We start from the raw sequence: 20429 nt of genomic DNA on the forward strand, positions 1-20429 counted from the left end.
GCGCGCGGCACAATGCACTTTTCCAGGCCTACAATTACTTTGGCCAGCAGCCCCGACTCGCCGGACACACCAGACACCGGCCGCGCAGATGTTGGCAATGAGCTATCTAACTGGGAATGCACAACAGGTTTTAGGCACAATGGGTGGACAAACCAACGGTGACGTCCCGCCTGCACTCGCACACACTGTGGGCGCTTAATTTCTATAATTTCCACAGGGCCTTGCCATGGCCGGTGCAATTTAAGGGATGTATGCAGCGATACTTGCGGGCAGTGCAACCATGCCATGTCCCCTATTGTCCACGGGAGCACATGCGCCCGGTGGGCCGCGTTCTTTTCATTAGCGGCCTGCGCCCTTGGCAGTTTTCTCTGGCTGCCTCGTGTGCTTCCGATACCCAATCCAGCATGACTTGCAGGGGCATGGGCATGGTCGACTTCTTTTTCCCGGAGGCCATGCCAAATTTAACCTCAATGGGGGGTTCGTTTTCCCACCCATACATTATAACGGGGAAAATCCCATGGAGGCATGAGGGGCCATCCTATATGCTGCAAGGACCCCAGGAACGTACATGTCCCAATCTGTTTGTGTCTCATTGACTGCCTGGCAAAGCATCAATGTTAAGGTCCTGTGGAGGCGTTTAATCATGCCATCTGTCTGAGGATGGTAAGGCGACATCCAAATCTTTTTCGTGCCCAGCATGTTGCACACCTCGCGCATCAGCTTAGAGGAAAAATTCCTGCCCTGGTCTGTAAGGAACTGCTCGAGAGCCCCTTTATCCATCACATAGCCGTGCAAAAATGCATCGGCTATAGACGCAGCTGTCTGCTGCGTCTATAGCCGATGCATTGACCACCGGGAAAAATATTCCACCCAGACAAGGAAGAATGTATTCCCTTTTTGCGTACAGAAGAAAGGTCCCAGAATGTAAAACGCGACCAGCTCATAGACACGGGACACTGTGATGGACTGCAATGGGGGTTGACACTTTTTGGCAGGTGGTTTCCGGCGCGCAGTCGGTGCAACCCATAACAAGGTGGTACACATTCGACATTCCCAGCCAAAAAAAGTCTCTTTGCAGGGTTATCAATGTTTTTCGAAAGCCGAGGTATAACAATTTCTCTTCGTGTAGCACCTGCATTAGCTTACCCCGCAGGGCAGTGGGAACTACAATGCCAAAACGCTGCAACCCTTCATCCCACCGTATAGGCAGTCCTTCCCGAAGGACAATCAGCCAGACCATCACGGGGCCAGGTTTTCCGTGCTCCTGCTCGGCACGCCGCCACAATTTCAATAATGAAACATCCTCCAACTGCAGCTGTCCCCACTCTGCATGCGTGAGGTGTAATGCTTTATCCCTTTTCGCGACCTCCCTGACAGGTGCAGCGTCACTTAACATTCGCCATGACATCTAACGGCTTTGCCACCGGCAGTTTACACCGCCCCGTACCCAATGAACATGTACGCTGTTCGCTCCACAGCAATCGGGATTACAGCATTACTGTGCCATAACCCCTTTCGATAGACCAGCCAGCATGAAAGCTGGCTGGAGGGCTGGTCTACATGTAGGGAGTACTGGAGGGCCGCGTGATCCATGCGGACCACGAAGCCCCTCCCGTAAGGTAGTGTCTGTACTGTTGCAAAAATGTACAATGGCCAATAGTTCCCTCCGTGTTATGCAGTAACGCTGCTCCGCGGTCGACAGGACGCGACTCCCATATGCCATCACTCTCTCCACTCTGTTCTTAACTTGACAGGACAGCCCCGATGTCCGTGTCACTCGCATCCGTGTCCAAAATGAACGTCAAGGAAAAACTTGAATACTCAAGGGGAGGCGCGCTGGCAAGAAGTTCGCGTAACGCAACGCGGCCTCCTCCTCCCATCTAAACTTCTGGCCCTTCGCAGTCAAAGCATGGAGGGGTTTTGCAACCATTGCGAATTGTGGGATGAACTGCCGGTAGTAGGACACTAACCCGACAAAACTGTGCACTTCCCCTACCGACTTGAAATATGGCCAGTTGCGCACGTACACCGTTTTGTTGGGGTCCGTCGCTATTCTGGAATCACTCCCGATGTGACCCAAATATCGCACCAATGTTTGCAACAAATGGCACTTGGCGGGTTTTAATTTGAGATTAGCCAACCGTACCCTAGATAACACAGAACGCAACTGCTGCAAGTGCTCCTCAAAAGTGTGGCCAAACACAATGACATTGTCAAGATATATGAGGCACGAGTCACACTGCAGGCCTGCCAGAACCAATTCCATTAACCTCTGAAATGTGGCAGGGGCCGAATGCAACCCCATCGGAAGGCAATTAAAGTGGTACAATCCCTCGGGTGTTCGGAACGCTGTTTTCAGCTTGGATGACTCATCCAGGGGAAGTTGCCAAAACCCAACAACAGGTCTAAAGTTTAGAAAAACCGAGCGCCCGACAACGCATCCAGGGAATCGTCCAGTTCGTGGGAGCGGCTATGCGTCTGCGACTGAAACTTGAACAAATTTCTGAAAATCGACGCTAAACCGCAGGGTTCCATCGGCCTTCTTTACCAGCACCACAGGAGCTCCCGAAAGGCTAGTGGAGGGAGAAATAATGTCTGCCGCTAACATTTCCTCCACTGCCTGCTGTATATTTTCTTTTTCCAGCGGGCTCAACCTATATGGGTTTTGTCGAATAGGGGCTGCATTTCCCGTGTCAATATGGTGTTGCAGCAAGGAGGTACAGCTAATATCAAATTTGCCTTTACTGAACATGTAATAAAACTCCCGCAGTAGCGATTGCAACTGAAGCCGCTGCGCACCTGGGACAATTTTTGGTTCTCATCACACAATTTGTCCATCCATTTCTCGTCGTCCTCAACTGCCTGCTCTACCACGCCTATAACTGCTTCCGCGGAGGAGTCGACAGCCTCGCTACCCACCGCTGCTGCATGGGCCAGCACCGTTAATGCCTGAACTACAGCTGGTCCTACACCCACATTAAGGATCTGTAGAAACGGTTCCTGATTCCCCCGCAAAATTGTTTGTGCATCAACCAGCATCAGCAGGATCTCTAGAGATTCCCTTACCAGGGCCTGAACTGTGACATTCTCCACGGCACGCTGATGCAGGGAATCTAAAAAAAATCGCGCCGCTCCGATGGCATCTCAACACACCCCCGGTGGGGAAAAAATTTCAGGGGCATCTCAAAAAGTCAGTGCCCAAGAGGTAAGGCACCGCCATCATCTTTGAGTTCACTACTGGTCCTGACATCTCAATTTCCACAATTTTGATGCAGGCCTCTATCTGCCCCACAATTCCCATACTCCCTCCATTAGCCGCCACGCACGCATTTACCACCGGGCATCACACGATTTATCAATGGCAGTAATTCCAAATTACTTTGGAAATAGTAGCAGTCGAGGCACCGGTGTCCACCAAGACACGTACTTCCACCACCTGGATGGACCCGGCTACTGCCGACGACCCTGCTGCGGCTGCTACCACTCGGCACGCCAGCTTTCTCCACTTTGAGCCTGAATTCGGCCACCCATTTGCCGGCTGCACTTGCCAGTCGCCTGCCATACAAGGGGACAAGGGGTAGAGATGATCTCTGAAATACGTGACGGCCTAGATGCGTAATGTGATTTTTGCGGCCGGGTGTCTTGATGCATCACGACTGTCGGGGCTGGGCTGTAGTTGGTGACGGGACAGAGGATGTCGGCGATGCCGACGATGTCCGGGCGTCATTCTGGCACCCCCGCGTGAAGTGTCCAAGCTGCCACAGCGGAAGCAGGTGACTGTGGATCTCCGCAGCGGAGGGGTCGCTTCCTCCTGGGATCGCCACTCCCGGGATCAGTCGCGATGTCTCCTCTCGCCGCCGGTCCCATCCGCGTACCAGCTGCCACCACCTCTCCCACTGGCTCCGGACCTTCCTCCAGTGGCCCCGCGGCGGCCCATGTTGATCGGGCGGCCGTGCCGTCACCTGGCCAGGTTCCCCGGTCCACGCGGCCACCCGAGACCACTGCCGCATGACTGTGTGTCCTCCTCAGCCACCGGCAGCACAACACCCATCTTCAATGCGAACCCCATCTTTTCCAGGCTCACACCTCGCTGCCGGAGTTGCCACCGACTCTGCTGCTTCTCACACAGCCTGCGAAATGGCGGCCGACGGTCGTGTCGCCTCCCGCTAAATGGTGGCCGACAACCGCACGGCTCCCAGCGTGGAACCCCGGCTGCAGGTGGCCATTCTTCTTTCTCCGGCGGGACCTGCAGCACCCTCTCGGCAGCATCTCCTCTCGCTACCGTGGCTCCCATCATCACCATGAGCTGTGCGATGGAGTGGAGTAGGTCCACCTGAGCCACCAACTCCCGCCACCCCTCCGTGGCGTGTTGCTGGGGAGGAGCGGCTCCCTCCGTCTACGGCGCTGTCCATCCCGCACCCACGGGGTCGGTCACCGGGACCCCGGTTCCCGGGGCTGCCTGGGGGGTCTGCTGGTTGTTGTCCTTATCCAAAGATGCTACAGGTGGGTTTATACATTTTAAATTCTTAGACAATTCTATTTTAGCCTCTCCGGACACCAGATGTAATGTAGCACTCGGATACGATGTCTTGATGTTTTATATTTATTCAAGTGTCACAGAAGGACGTAGGCTGACTACATGTAGATACTACACAACGCTCCCTATACAGCTGATTGACTATATAAGGAGACGTCGATGATCGTTGACTAAACAAATTAGACGACAGCGATGATCGCAGCGACGACGATCCGGACTTCACTCCCCACGGCAGCCCCGAGCCCCGTTCCTCCGCTCCCCTCTATACTCCTCTGAGCTCAGCTCCCGCCCCTCTCGACAAGTCTCTCTCGCAGCTCTCCTTGCTTGGCTTACTGTCTCGGAGCCCTGCCCCCTCCTGTCACTGTAACCATCACTAGTGGCCACTAAGCCACGCACTGTCCTTACACATATAAAAAACTTGATTTATTCATCAGCCACTTTTATAAACTAAAGGAAGGCATTTCCAAGCCATCATCATACCCCATGATTCTGCAATGACGCAATTAATCTCAACTTGCTTTATTTGCGCAATCTCCACGGTGGTTAACCTCGTGGATGTTTGCTCCTTTGGCTAATATTCTGTCAGCAGATGATTAAACCACCTAAATAATTTCACCTCCATCGACTGCTTTTTAATTCATCCAACACAAGTAGGTCTAAAACATGTTTTCTAACTCCCAGCCAATACTTTACAAGCACTTAAAATGTGTAGTCTTTTCCTGCCAATTTGGTGATCATACTTTCTCAAGTGCCGTTCCCACGTTATTGACAACATTACATAAATTCCACACCGGCCTTCAAAGCAACAACAGCATAGGAAGACAATCAAAATAAACCATAATGCAAAGCTGGAGTATTACAGAATTAACAATGATACTGTGAGGCTCAACGTCCACCCCGTCGCCCTCACGGGGAGGGTGGGACGCCACCCTCTCCTCTTCCCTCTCATCCACCTCGTCAGACCGTGTCTGTCTGGCACACGCCGCCTGGGTAGCTGGCGCCCCCATTAACATCGTCTCGATAAGACATGTTGGCTGACTGGGGCTGCTCGGGATTAGCGCGCACCGCGCCACACCCCAACGTACGTCAACACACACTACTCGATGATGTCCACTCACACGACTCGATGATGTCCACTCACACTCCCACACCGAGCTAATCACAGCACTACACTCCGTCTCATGGCTCTTACGTCCTCACATCAAAGGCTTGGACCTGTGATCTCTGCACAGCCAATCGTGCGCTTACTTGCATCTGTAAATCACTCCTGCCTTCCATTGGGCTCCTTGTCCTGCCCTTTCACTCCGCCCCTACCCAGCGCTATCTCTTTGAATATATAACTCATCATGGGGGACCGGCAATTCTTTGTGACAACATACTGTGACACGGTTGCCTTCGGTGACCTCCCCCCTTTCCTCCTGAAGACGATCGCTTGTGTTGTGATCGAAACGTCGTGGTTTTTTGTTTATTTTATTTTTATTACCGAAAGAACCAAGAATAAGTATACATTATAGACTGCCAGTACACTCATCAAACTTAATAACCAGGCTACAGTCTACATTACAGACTGCCAGTACACTCACTCCGATTAAGAACCAGGCTACAGTCTACATGAATAGTTTTTTGTTATTATTATTTTTTATAATTTTTTCACTTTTTTTTTCTACATGACTTTACTGAAAGAACTAAAGAATATGAATTCCTGCAGTCACGAAAGTTTCAAGTCAAAATGTAACATACTAAGGAGTCAGACTCCACCTGCGCCCACTGTTAATTATCACCTTGAGCTCAAGCAAATTGGTCCCAGATGGTCAGGAAGCCTTTGATCATTGTCTGCAATGCCATGGTTTAAAACCCGCTTAGCCAATTGACCTCATCAGGACCTATAGTGTGGGTGCGTCCAACCGATAATGGGGGGGGGGGGGGGGGGGAAGCAAGGGTTGGGGGGGCGCAATGGCCGTCTGGAGGATGATGCCATATGTATTGTGGGGTGTGTATTTCATCATGGGGAAAAGAGGGGGAGAGGTGGGGGTTTGGAGTGATGTCGCCAAGCTGGGTACCAGCTGATTGGCGGCGTCTCCCGTGGCGCCACAATACATTTTATAATCAACAATTTTTTTTTATTAAACCAAGGTTAACAGTTAGAAAACAACTCAATTATCATTCACAGGCAACACAAAAGTCACATGGAATGGTGCACTTATAATGAACAAGCTTTCGCAGGCGCTTGTAATCCAAGGGCAATATTTACCCTTTGATTGGGCCACGCACTACTGTGGGCATCTTTAAAAAGTCGAATCGGGTATTCTTTTAACTCCTGACATCTGCAGGAGTTGTGTGACGAGAGCTAGAGGAAGCGTGTTCCAACCAGAAATACCCCACCCACGCTTGGGGTGAATGGTGCACCTTGAACGTAACAATGAATAATTTAAATTGTTATTTTTGTATGCTTTTAGGAAAATACAATTCAGCACTACTAAGGAGGAACATGTTTTTAATATATAAAAAAAAACTAATCAGCAAGAGGCTTTCTTAGGTCAGGTATTGTCGATGAGGAAAAAAAAAACATCACAGCCGTCACTTCGTAATCTGGAATTCAGTTTTATATTTCAAACCTTACTGAAATTATTTGGAAGCAACTAAATCGGCTACATTGTGAGATTATTTTTGCTATTAAACAAAATAAACATTTAATATATTAATTGCCCATTGCAGCACCGATTTCCCCATTATAAAGGCGTAACATGAAGCGTCTTGTTCCATTTTCATAACATCGTTGATAGATAATGCTGAAAATATATCACAAAACTACTCTTGGCATCTCAAAAGATCTTATCACCTAAAAAAACTGAAGACTGCTGCATCCTTCATACTGTACACATGCTATGTAAGTGGTCCACTACTTGACAATCATCGGATACAAATTTATACCAAATTTAGCTCTCATGAGCTGACTTAGGATAATTAAATAGAACCCATTGAAATCAAACTTCTGCGTCGTTATAACTTCTGCGTCGCACCTCCGATTAGCATGGTTGGATTTGTACAGTGCGAAAGAAGTTGAGCATACATACATACATAAGTGGCTACGCGGAGTTCGCTACAACTGATTTGGTCACAGATGTCTGTCAAGATTGAAACTCAGGATCTCCTTAGAAGTGGACACACAACGCCTCTTTTCCAGTACCACACAACCACTCCATAGCCATGGTTAACGATTTGCATCTCAGTAATCTGGTCTTGTCCAGGCCCAGGCAGAAACTTAACTTTTCCTGTGACTCTCCCCGCCACTTCCTGTGTTGGCTCCTTTTAGACCACTTTACTGAGGTTCTTTTTTCTAAAGGCAGAGACAAAAAAGAGGCAACACATCACTGTTTCTGAAACAATCTGGAGGATGTTGGCAACTGCACGTTCTTATAATCATCGGAATTGTGCCGAGGCAAACTTTCAATCCAGTGGCGTGGAAGTCGGATGGATGCATCATGCAGGAATACGTATGCTGGATAAAATCTTCTATCAAGAGCCACAATGTGAATTACCCAAAAAAATTCCTTTTTTAGCGTAACATTTTAGCGCAACTTTGAGGACAAATGTTGCGACTCATTTTTTAAGCTATGAGGGATACCGCAAAAACAATGCCTCTTTTTCCTCAAGAACTGTTTATTGAACTGATTAAAAATGTTGGATTCTAATTTTTGGAAAGATTAAGAAACATTTGTCAGTTGGAAAACTCCCTCACATTAAACACAAAACTAGAGCACATACAAGCTGTAGAATATCAGAAGCCACTACACAATTGGGGAGGACCATGCTGCCCCATCCACCATACAGCCCAGATCCAGTACCATCAGGTTTCCAGCTATTTGACCCACGAAGATAACCTGTGGTCAACATTCTGAAAATGGCACTGTATAGGATGCTGTTTGCAAATGATCACGAGACTTTGATCAACCCCCTTACTGTGTTGGAATGCTGATCCTTATTACATATTGCTGCGAGTGCAGATAACTATAATGGAAACAAAGTTGAAATGTATACATGTTCTAGACATTCTTATGAATAAATCTCTAACATTTAGTATCAGTTAAATAAAAGGTGAAAAGAGAGAAAAATTGGAGGCATTACTTTTGGAGTATCTCACATAATCCATGCAAGCTGTTTTAAGTACATTGCTGGGCCCAGTTACACCAAGCGTGGAGAAGTGCTAATACCCAGTGTCATTACAAGAGAGGCATCTGCATAACGAGACAACTCTCCCATTACTACTGTAGCCAAGAGACATGCCTGCAGGTTTTGTTGGTGCTCGTGTTTGTGGCAGTGCTTCCTGACGAACTCTTCCTTTGCGAAGAAACTCCAGCACAGTTTGCAATAGAAGCCCGGCAGCATGAATTCCACTCCTACAAAAAAAAGTGGCAGGGGGCGAAAGTTAGTGAGGGGGTTCATTAAACCCAGAGTCGGTTAACCTATGTAGTAGCTGGCTGCTGGCAAAAAAGGGGATCTGCGGTGTATGGCAGTACTGACGTCAGCAGGCCATGATATACACGAGGGGGATCTAGGGGAAAGGTCACAGAAGGGGCCAATCGAAAAGCCTCGGGAACTCGCTAGTAGGTTCCAGAAAGGGAGCGTGGCCGGGGCGGAGCGAGGCCACGCTGAGTGTATGAGGGGCCCCTGTAGGAGACCTCGTGGCTGTTGCTGGAAGTGGGATCCCCGTCGTGCTGCTCAAGTCCATCGTCACCATTCTTCTCGTCGTCACCATTCTTCTCGTCGTCCGCTCCATCTTCACCATCACGGAGCGCCACTAGTCAGAGAGCCTACCAACTGTTCTAAGTAGTGCCACCGACAATTAGACGGTCTTAATAATGTTATCCTGATGGTGCTTGCTAAATAAAGAAGTGCCTCCAGGTCTTACTGTCTCCGAGTTCGTCACTACACCTGTTTAAGGATGGTGTGAGCACTCACAGGAACCGAGCACCTTCATTCATAAACACAATATGCACTGGGAGATATTCCACCCAGCTGCTCCTTATCTGCAGTGCAGCTACGCTGGGCTGTAGGGCCTTAAGCGAGTGGTCTTGTGAGGCCCCACTTGTTCAGCAAAGACACTAAATGTTATGAAATTTTGGTCACCATAAGTGAATATTTTTTAGGAAAGATACTCACCAATGGGGTCTCTATTCAGGGGAGGGGGTGTGTCTTTTGCCCGAATTTTGGCTTTCTTGGAAACTGGCTTCTCATTTTTACCTTGTTCAGCATCTGGAACATGATGGGGTAGGTTGTTACATTGAAGCACGTCTTTTGTGATGACTGCACGAGGCAATCCATTTAATACAAGCCAACAACACCACATTCACTCCAGTGCAGCAATAGTTTAGTTCACATCGACGAGTACCCCGGTTCAAATCTAACGTATGAAGATGGGCTTTTAGTGCAGTCATTAGTGCGAGGTTCTGAGACCACCAATGTTGCCAAACATTAATTCACGGATGGCTGCCGTGTTGGGCGACGGCTTAATCCATTGGTGCCTGCCCAGAGTTGAACCCAGGCTCTCAACAATGCTTGCCCACTGTGCTGATATAGTCATTAGCTTCCTCAGTCACCCTGGCAACCGTATGGACGTGTTCACTGGTTCGCCTACCCGATACAAGGGTTGGACGTGCTTCCCTCCAAGCCTCACCTCCACAGTTTCTCACCATTAGGCCGCACTACGTTTCATCATCAGCTTGTTCTCCTTGGGTCCTCGTGCATCATTGCTCGTTTCTGTGGAATATCATCATTATCCAAGATCAATTCACTCCTGGATAAAGGTGTTTCCAAGCCGTTGCCATCTCTTAAGGATCCTGTAAGGTAATACTCCACCCTAGAACCTGAACACGAACTAATTTAATCGCTCCATCTCATCGGTGGACGGCCCCTCAGATTCGTTCTACTTCTTCGACGACAATTATTCTGAACCTCTGGCCCATCATCCCGTCTGGCTACATGTACCTCCCAAACCCACTTTTGCTTAACAGTTTGGAATTATATCCGTAACCTACGTATATTTTTTTCTCAATAAATGTGCTCCTCTTTCTGCCTCTCAATGCAATTCCAAGCGTGCATCCTGTCCATGTTTTTGTGCACTTTTCAGTGTTTCTTCTACTGTTGATGTTAACGGACACGTTTCATGTCATGGCAAGTAGATACACCCTGATTAAATAAATCTTCTTCAGGCTCATTGCTGTTTCTTTTCATCGTCAAGTTAAGATTTCCCAAAGTACTACAAAATCTGCTATGGCACCACTCTTAATTTCCATTATTTCGATTCCAGTCCACCTACAACAACGGTCCTAGTTTAACACACTCTGCTGTATCCAGTTTTTGTCCCTACGACAGAAACCTTAAGATTTCTAAGTACATGACAATAAAAATGGGAAATACACACATTGTTAAAACATTTTTCTAAAGCTCATCCTGGGACTGCATACAAGGAGTCCCCCTCTAGAAATCTTGAAGTGGAGTAGCAAAGCAATAGTACAAAGTCTTCTTTGCTGCATCATTGAATGATTAAGTGTCTGCAGGTTCGACAAAAACCAAATTGACTTCTGTGATCAAACACAGCAACTCTGCAGATGAGCTTTAGGAAGTTTATCTCATCTTTGGAGTTTCCAATTAATCCTGATAATCTTCTATATGGCAGCTTAGCCCAGGCAGCTCGTAAACACCCAGAGCTCAAGAACACAGGATTTGAAAGTCCAGTATGCGGTTTTATAATTTATTTTAATATAATAAATCAGAGGATCACTCCCCTGTGCAAAGGGTGAATGCACTGTGCAACCTGGAGGGAATTGGCCAATTATCACAATGCAAGACCCTCCTGAAGAGCTGCCTTGAGACTAAATGAGTATTTCACGGATCAATACATGACATCATTCCATTAAGCCTACGATTTTGTCAAGGAAATTTGTCTTGAATTTCACAGCTGAAATGCAGGAAACCCCCCCCAAAAATTCACAGAAAGAACAATGAATAAGGTGGAGTGGTGCACCCTTCCCCCCGCACCACCCACGTGTGCATATCTCTGTATCTGAGGCTGTATCTCTGCATCTGTGTATATGCATGTCTCTGTATGTATCTCCATAACTTTGTGTCTCCGTTTCTCTGCGTGTACATTTCCAAGTCTCTGTCTGTGCATCTGACTCCCTCTGTGTACCTCCACAAGCCGATTTGCTCATGGTTGCCAGCACTGTTCGATTTCCCCATAGTGCAACCTTGGAAGTGCCTAAGCTAAAGTGTGTTTCAACAGCCGTTTCCAAGATTTCCCAGACTTCAATATTCAAACTAATGATTTTCGTGACATCCATGACAAAATCGTTGCCTTAATTATAAACACAGTGAGAGCTTGCAGTTGTAAAAACATCTTCACATTTTTCCTCAATCACTTTACATAAAACACAGAATAACAATTTTTCTCCAAGGAACTATTAGGGAGTGTGAGTACAGGAGGAAGCATTTCCATAATAAAAAAACTTATGGATGCAAAACGTACTGGATCTGAACATCAATCATGAGAAATCTTAAAGCAGGTCACACCTCCGAGTGCCTTGGCTGTGGGCCCTTTCTGCAAGCTACGAACGGCGCTCTCTCGTGTCAGACACCCGTGCGACTGCCGTCTTTCCACTTCCTCCGCTGTCTTCGTCTCTCCACCCGGCACATCGTCGCCTCTCTCCTTGTTCGTCGAGGCTGACGTAGTCGTCACCGTTGCATCTCCCCGGTCGCCGGCGTGCCCGTCTCCCGGAGCTTTGCTCGTTGCGTGTCGGGACTGGACGATCACCTTCCCCGGACGCCTGTTCCGAGACTCTGCTCCTGCCACCTTCAACGATGATGTTTTGGGTGAATACACCCTTCTTCGTATGTATTTCTATTCTCCCTATGTCTCTATTTTATATATATGTATGTAATTATCCTTTACTTAACCGGGAGATGAAATGTAAGCCCATTGAGACGTATGCAACATCGCCTCATTTTAAAGGGCAACGATCGTGGTTAAAAAAATTATAATTGCATGTAACAAATCTACACCATGTTTTACATTCATTTAATAAACATTTGTGAGTAAGACTAAGTCAATGAGGTGCATCACAATCCAAAAAGTTAAATATATAACAACATATAATTTCTGGAAAGTGGCTAGATTAAACAAGTAGAGGCAAAGAAGAGCAGGGATATTGTATAGTCTGTCTATATCTCATATAAGCACCTCCGATTAGCATGGATGGCTACATACGGTGCCAAAGAAGTTCAACATACAAGCATTGTACATATTTCAGTCACAGGCTGAAGTAATAAGACACTTACTTCCCCAATGCACAGATGCATCACCATCAATCACAAACGACTTGAAAACAATTCTTGATTGGGGTGACAATAATAACCTGGTCACGTTAAACTGAACAACCCAGTCAACGATCATATCACGTATGACTGGCAAGTCCATAGTTCCTCCCATTATATTTAACACTGATATACTTGTATCCATTGTGTAAACCTTCTGGGTACAACAACCTCAGCCAACATGTCATAGAATGGCTGTATAACCAATCTGACTAAGAAGGCATCAAGAAGCTTGGTTTTCTTTTCCCTGCCAATGCCTTCTTCAACTCCGAATAACTACGACTGCTGTACAAAGCACTAATTGGGCTGCTGGAATCCTGCCACTGTCATACCTGGTATGAAGCATCCAGTTCTTACTTGGAATTAAGCCGCAAAAATAAGAAAAATTAAGCCTTGATACAAAATTTAGGGCAATCCTATTTTTTGAAAAAAAATGTGGCATCACGGTGTAGTCGCATCACTAAAATTACACCACAGGAAGTGACATCACTAAAATCACATTATGTCCATGCTCTTACTGCCAAAAGTCTTGTCAGGTGGCATCGGGTGACATTACTTTTGTAAAGACGAAGACGCGTTACAATGATACACAATGTACAAGATCCAAAAAAGATGTGAAATTGTCTTTGAAAATCACATTTCAAAAAAACTTCAATTCATCCCTAAAACCGCACATTATGGGCAACTGTGCCATTTTCTTCACCAAAAACAGAACATTTTATTTGTGCTTCCACCCTTGTGTTTCAAATGAAACCCCACCTGGACTCCCCCAAGATGGGCAGGCCACACGTCAAATTGGAGAACGGCACAACACCACTGGAGGTGGTTGTTCAAATATAAGCAAAAGATCACTTTCAATAATAAACATGATTGCCCAATTACATCCATATTTTAATGTCAGTCATATCAATCAAATGAGTGTTGAGGTGGTGCTAATCTCCTGTTTGCAGCCCCAAAGCGAGTTGTCGAAAGTACACATTCTCAAGGCAGAGGTGAGTCTCTACATAAAACAACTACTCTGTGTATTCATTTTATTTACTCCGAGAGGAATGATGGTCTGGATCAACCAGATCTCATACACAAAAGCAGAGCCTCAAGCTAACAACATCCAAGAACGGCTCTGCAAAATTTTCCACAGAACTGATTACAATGTTTTTTTTTCTCTAGCCAACTTCATACAGTGCTCATTCGTTTGTGGTCGTCAACCTTTTGCAATGTCATAAAGACAATAATTAAAATTATGTTAAATGTGCAAATGTATTCTTCAACAGGTGGGCAAGGCTAACTACAATCCTAAAGCATGATTACTTTTTCTAAGATATTGATGCCCATGCTTAAGACGATCAATTAGCTAATTGAGAAGAATTTTTTTATCTGGAAATGAACCCAAAACCTCAGCCGTGCCAGCCCAGATGTTAGCAGAGGAATTAATCCCCGAGTGGCATGGCCATCTCAAAACACAAATAGAATTTGTGATCTTCATTTCGGGTAACAAAGGTTGTTCAAGATTAACCTGCACACGTTTGTTATTATTAAATGTAAAATACAGACGTCTGAATGTCGGTGCAAAGGTGATGGGCTATATATGTCAATTCCTGTGTAAAATTACATTACAGATGATCCAAGCAGTCTGGGTATTTTGAATAAGGCGGAAAAGTGTATTGTGTTGTGGAAAATCAGCATTGTGCAATTTCTAATGAAATAGGAGATTGGGGTTACAAGAGGTTTGCAAATGCACAAGATACAAGTGATGGATGATGAATATGCTCACATGCTGCGATTTATGCAATGATTAGCCATGTTAACGTTGGTTCTGGAACAATCTCTGCAGCAATGTGCATGATGCATAGTATTGTTGAGATGGGTGGTTGATGTCACTGAACTTGTTCTGGGTGACACAAGGTTCAGAGTACACATGGGAGAGAAGACAAGTGCTTGGAGGAGGCAAATCAACGGCCTGCTGCAGGGCTCCATGCTCGCTCCAACCCTGTTTAGAGTCTATGCAGACGACATCTGCTGCAAAGCTTGGGGCCCAGACGTTTCTTGAACTGGACATAATGCTAAATGATGTCAACAGGCGACTGCGAAATGCAACGTCTTCAGCCGGGTGTTACCAAGACATTGTTGAGCATGTTCCACCTTCACACCGCCAGTGCTGCCCACGATATTAACATGTGCCTCAATGGGCAGAGGCCAAGACACAACCTGCACTCAGTCTACCATGGTGTAACTACAGACCCGACACAAAGCTGCCACGATCATCTCGAGAAGACAGCCACGGGGAAAGTGAAGACTCGTATTAACTTCCCTGGCAATTTTACTGGCTCGTAATGGAGGCCAGTGCTCCAACTCCACGGACGTCGGCATTCGCAGTCTTGTACTCGACGGCAAAACACCGTGCGCGCCCGTCTGGGATCGGATGTCGTGTACCGAGCTCGTTGACGCGCAGTCACGTTCGACAATGCGCTTCATCTCAAGAACTCTTCCGACAGACGTCCCTCCCTGTTTAGTTGCCAGTTATGAGTAACACTACCCCTCCACACGTCCGTCAGGAGTCTGCAGCTGGCAAGATGCGCGCTAACCCAAGTCTGCTGCTGCACGTCAATCTCTTTAGCCCGCCCGCCTGCCCGCCCGCCCTCTACTTTTCTGCAATCACGGCACCTGCTGTGGATCAACGTGCCATGCTAGGATGCGTCACATTCTAAAAATGATGAAGCCTGGCTTGGCACAAACGCATGCGCTAAACAAATAACTCAATCAAAAGTCTGTTGCACCTTAAAATCAATAAAAATGCCATATGTATGTCGAACTTCTTTCATACCGTACGTAGCCAACCGTGCTAATCGGAGGAAGGACAACAAACTAAATGCAAAAACCTGTTCTAAATAAATTAGTTTTCATTTTAGATTTAATAATGCATAGGTGGGTTCCAAACGACATAAAAGCAAATGTCCAGAAGTGAATGTGGATATGGCTGAAATTATGACGCTATTATAACACCAATGGGACAACCGCATACGTGTAGCAATAGAGTACCTTGAAATGTGGTTGCATTTAGATCCGGTGTAAATATAAGCCACATTGTACAAATAGGATATGGTTTAACAGTGCCACTTTCAAATGTTCGAGAACAAAAATGCAGGTTAAGGTTGAAGGACCCTCATCATATACTGTAGATTTCTGTGATATAAAGAATGTGCAAGGCAACATTGCTCACAGGAGACTGTTTTTTTAGTTTATTCTGGAAAGAACCCAAAGACAAGTCACTTCCAACCAACGGTTCCATCAGTGCTTGTCTACTGACAGATGAAGGCAGAATCACACACACCCCTACAGGGACCCGAAGGCTGGTTTCCTGTTTCAAAAAGACTTATACTATGTGACCACATTCATGTGAGTATTATTTTTCTTTCATCACAGCTTCAAGTGACAAGGTGAAATTTACATTTAGAACTCCGTAGCAAGCAGTACATCAACCCGTGTCACAGAAGGCATCTTTATCTGCGCTAGGGGCACATTTTATATGCCCAATTAAAAACATTAATCGCATGTTAAATTTAACTTTTACAACCCCTCAAATCTGGGATACATCAAAAGTCAATTCAAAACTAAATTGAAGTTTTTATTGTTAAGTTATCGGTGAGAGGGCTGAGGCCTAACAACCCACTACACTTAAGAATATGGTTTAATTACGGGTGGCTGAAACCTGGATTTGAACCCAGGACGCAAGTGGTACTGGCTCAGTGTTCTAACCCATTTGATACAATCCACTTCACTTTTACTCGCTATTCCACGTGCACATACTAACTCGATACCAAATGAAAATTTGAAGGCAGAGAAGTACTCACGGTTTTGACAAGCCGAGGCTCGACATCTGACGGCTTTGAAGGAGCGCCGACGGGCGCAGTCTTAGATGCTGAATCCGACGTCTTCACATCAGCTGTTTGTACAGACTCCGTAGACGCAGTGGCAGGTACTTCTGGTTGTAAAATGTTCCCACCCTCAGTTTGTACAGGCGCTGTGTCTTTGGCAGACAGTGCATGTGGCTGTGATGTCTTGATTTTGGCTGCTTGAGCAGACTGCTCAGTGTCGTCAGCAGATTTTATAGTTGCTGCCACAACTTTCGGAGGACGATCTACTTTTCTGCGTAGTCTTGAAATGCCCATAAAAGAACACAACAGAAGATATCACAATATAAGAATACAAATAGAGAAAGGGGTCAGCAATTTTATATATGCTATGGTGTTATTAAAAAAGGAGTTGGCACAATGTGCTGGGGTCATAGTCTAAATTTGGCAAGTTAGAATATTCGCAAATTGCTTAATTGGCTAAAACCAGACAGCAACATTACCCCCTAATGGCAGACTATACCTATCTGTGAAATGCAAAGCCATCATGATAGCCTTGTCGCTATAAGAATGGTGCAGTATCCAAATTAACACAATTATTATCAAACCTTCATACGACATGATGTCAAATTAGGTGTTAAGTGTTGTGAAGGGTTCTTTACAATGATTGCCACATACCTCATACACAGTAGCTCTTTAGCAAACCTATAATGATAGGAACAGAAGGGTATGAAGTTAGCAAGCAGTGTTTTGATACTAAGCATAAAACGTCAGCAGGTATGCAAATATAGAGCAGGCCTAGGCTAGATATTTCCTTGATCGGTATCACACAAGTTGACAGAACTACAGTGATACCAATTTATTAATTCAGGCCATAACGCTGAGAACTAATACAACTCTTCCACACGGTTGGTTATCCACAATGCACTTTTTCTGATCCATTAAGAGACATCGGTGACAATGAAGTTTAATTTATTCAAGTGGTACAAAGGTATGGTCTGGCCCATGAACTGGGTGAACTTAAAATGCTTGATTTTGGTTGCAAAATGTAAATATGATTGTTGTTCACATACACATGTTGTATTAAATAGCCTGGTGATGAGTGGCAAGTAGCAATGCAGAGAAAATTATAATTCAAAGCAATATTCAATCAACTTGGTTATTTATAAGCACAGCTGCAAAGACAGAATGCCAGAGAGATGAATTTATACATCGCCAGCATGTACAGGGAACCACCAGTCGGTATGCACTGCTGTAGTTAAAGCAGGCACCACTACAGTCGGTATGCACTCATGTAGTGAAAGAAGTTACCACCAAAGTTGGTATGCACTGCTGTAGTCATAGCAGGTACCAGCCGTCAGTATGCACTGCTGTAGTAATAGCAGGATACCAACAGTCAGTAGGCACTGCTCTAGTGATAGCGGGATGCACCAGTCGGTATGCATTGCTGTAGTTAAAGCAGGCACCATCACAGTCGGTATGCACTTATGTAGTGATAGCAGTTGCCACCACAGTCGGTATGCACTGCTGTAGTAATAGCAGGTACCACCAGTCGGTATGCACTGCTGTAGTTAAAGCAGGTACCACCACAATCGGTATGCACTGCTGTAGTAATAGCAGGTACCACCACAGTCGGTATGCACTGCTGTAGTAATAGCAGGTACCACCACAGTCGGTATGCACTGCTGTAGTTAAAGCAGCTACCATGAAAGTCGGTATGCACTGCTGTAGTTAAAGCAGCTACCATGAAAGTCGGTATGCACTGCTGTAGTTAAAGCAGGTACCACCAAAGTCGGTATGCACTGCTGTAGTCATAGCAGGTACCACCAAAGTCGGTATGCACTGCTGTAGTCATAGCAGGTACCACCAAAGTCGGTATGCACTGCTGTAGTCATAGCAAGTACCACCACAGTCAGTATGCACTAATGTATTTATAGCAGGTACCACCACAGTCAGTATGCACTGCTGTAGTGATTGTAGATACTGCTATAGAATTAGTAGTTACTACTATAGAGTCGGTAGATACTACTGTCGGGTCAGTAGATACTACTACGGCCATTAGTTACTACTGCAGTCAGTAGATAGTACTGTAGGGCCAGTAGATACTGTGGTCAGTAGTTACTACAGTCAGTAAATACTACTGGCTCAGTAGATACTACTGTACAGTCAGTAGATACAACTACAAAGTCAATAGATATTACATACTCTGTTGTATGTATTGTGTGTAGGTTAATATACCTACGAGGGGGTAAAAATATTTTTTTAACTATATTTATCCCCTACTTTATATTACTTTTTGGACTTATGCAAGCCTCTTATAATTTTGTTGGTGTACAAATGGACAAACAATAGCTTAGTATCTGTGTATGTATATGTAATGCTTTTAAGAGAAGTTTTGAAATATATTTTTCGCCCGGGCAATGTCGGGTACTTCCCACGGGTAATCTATATGTATATATTGTTCGATTTAAAGCTTTCGTGACTGCAGGGATTCATCTTCTTGGTTCTTTCGGTAAAGTCACGTAGAAGGGAAATAATCAAATAATAAAAATAAAACAATAAAATACAATTCTCACGACGTTTCGGCCACAACGCAAGCAGCCGTCCTCAGGTGTATATATGTATGTACGTTTCAAAAACCTCTCGAGTACTTCCCGACAAGGTAGAAAGGTGAAATTTGGTAGTTAGCTTTTAGGACAGAAACACAAAGAAAACTGAAAATCCGAGATTTTTTATTTTAAGGCCTCCAAATCTTGATTTTAAGTGCCCCATAAAAATGTGTGCCTCATTCAGAAACCGTTCAAAATATAAAGATTGTCGTTTTTTCGTTTGATAGAGCGCTAAACAGCAAATAAAATTAAAGTGAAAACCATTTCTATCTTTTGTTTTTGAGATATTTCGGATGAAAGCGGTTTTGAACGAAAAAAATCCGTATTTTATGTTCAAATCTTAATAATTAGAAAACGGTAAAAGATAAGATGAGCTTAACCTCAGAGTATTAAATTTATTCATTTTTGTTTTTAATAATAAAAAATGGAATCTTTAAATTAGGTAGTTTCTGATTGGTACGTCTTTAAATATAAGTTTAATCAAGTCATCAACAATGATCGAAGATAAAAATTGTAAAAAAATAATCAGGTTAATTATTATATTTATTCAAAACTTTTTCCTGGCGACGACAGGCGTTATGAACTAGTATCAAATATTATATAAGTCCAGAAGTACATTTTCGTTAATCTGTCTCTCTGTGCATCTACATCTTTATGCCTGCATATTCCAAGTTTCTTGGTATCTGTTGCTTCTCTTTATCAGTGCCTCTGTCTCTGTTAGTGTCTCTCTGTATATATGTAGAGAGATATAGGTGGTGCGTGCCGTTAAACGGATGCAACTGAGGACTAACAGGTGTGCGCGTTGCAACATGATGTTTGCACTGACAAACCGACAGTAATTAAGGGGAGAATCGGATGCAAACGAGGCCGAGCAGGTGGGAACGTTGAGGCCGGAGGTTGGCGTTGGGGTGACGGGAGATGGGGAGTGATGATAAGGGATTAATGAGGGCAACAGGCGCCATGCCGGCGGCGGCCTAAGGGGGAGCACGTGAGGACTCGGAATGAGGAGGGATATAGAAGCAGGAGTGTGCGTGAGCGGGGGAGTTGCCGGGAACCAAGAGTGAA

At 45.3% G+C, this 20429-nt stretch overlaps 1 protein-coding gene and 1 long non-coding RNA gene across 3 annotated transcripts in view; both read right to left on the reverse strand.

Annotated features, from left to right (window-relative positions):
* Positions 1 to 8821: 8821 nt before the first annotated feature.
* LOC133348613 (uncharacterized) lies at positions 8822 to 10215 on the reverse strand. The gene is made up of 2 exons (XR_009755815.1): positions 9698 to 10215; positions 8822 to 8934 (listed from the first exon to the last, which is right to left on the reverse strand). It is a non-coding gene; the product is annotated as an uncharacterized LOC133348613 (long non-coding RNA).
* Positions 10216 to 10219: 4 nt separating this feature from the next.
* LOC133348612 (uncharacterized) overlaps positions 10220 to 20429 on the reverse strand; it is a 30460-nt gene continuing 20250 nt past the window's right edge. The window contains exons 7-10 of one of the 2 annotated variants that reach the window (XM_061561520.1): positions 17434 to 17460; positions 16756 to 17059; positions 12107 to 12386; positions 10220 to 10294 (exon numbers count right to left, since the gene is read on the reverse strand). In XM_061561520.1, the coding sequence (XP_061417504.1) occupies positions 10230 to 10294; positions 12107 to 12386; positions 16756 to 17059; positions 17434 to 17460 (676 nt within the window). In that variant the 3' untranslated portion in view covers positions 10220 to 10229. The remainder of the gene's footprint in view (positions 10295 to 12106; positions 12387 to 16755; positions 17060 to 17433; positions 17461 to 20429) is intronic. The other variant, XM_061561521.1, reaches the window with a different exon arrangement.

The sequence above is a fragment of the Lethenteron reissneri genome, chromosome 27, assembly GCF_015708825.2.
Source record: "Lethenteron reissneri isolate LAM-NWPU_2019-01 chromosome 27, ASM1570882v1, whole genome shotgun sequence".
In the NCBI taxonomy this organism is placed as follows: Eukaryota; Metazoa; Chordata; class Hyperoartia; order Petromyzontiformes; family Petromyzontidae; genus Lethenteron; species Lethenteron reissneri.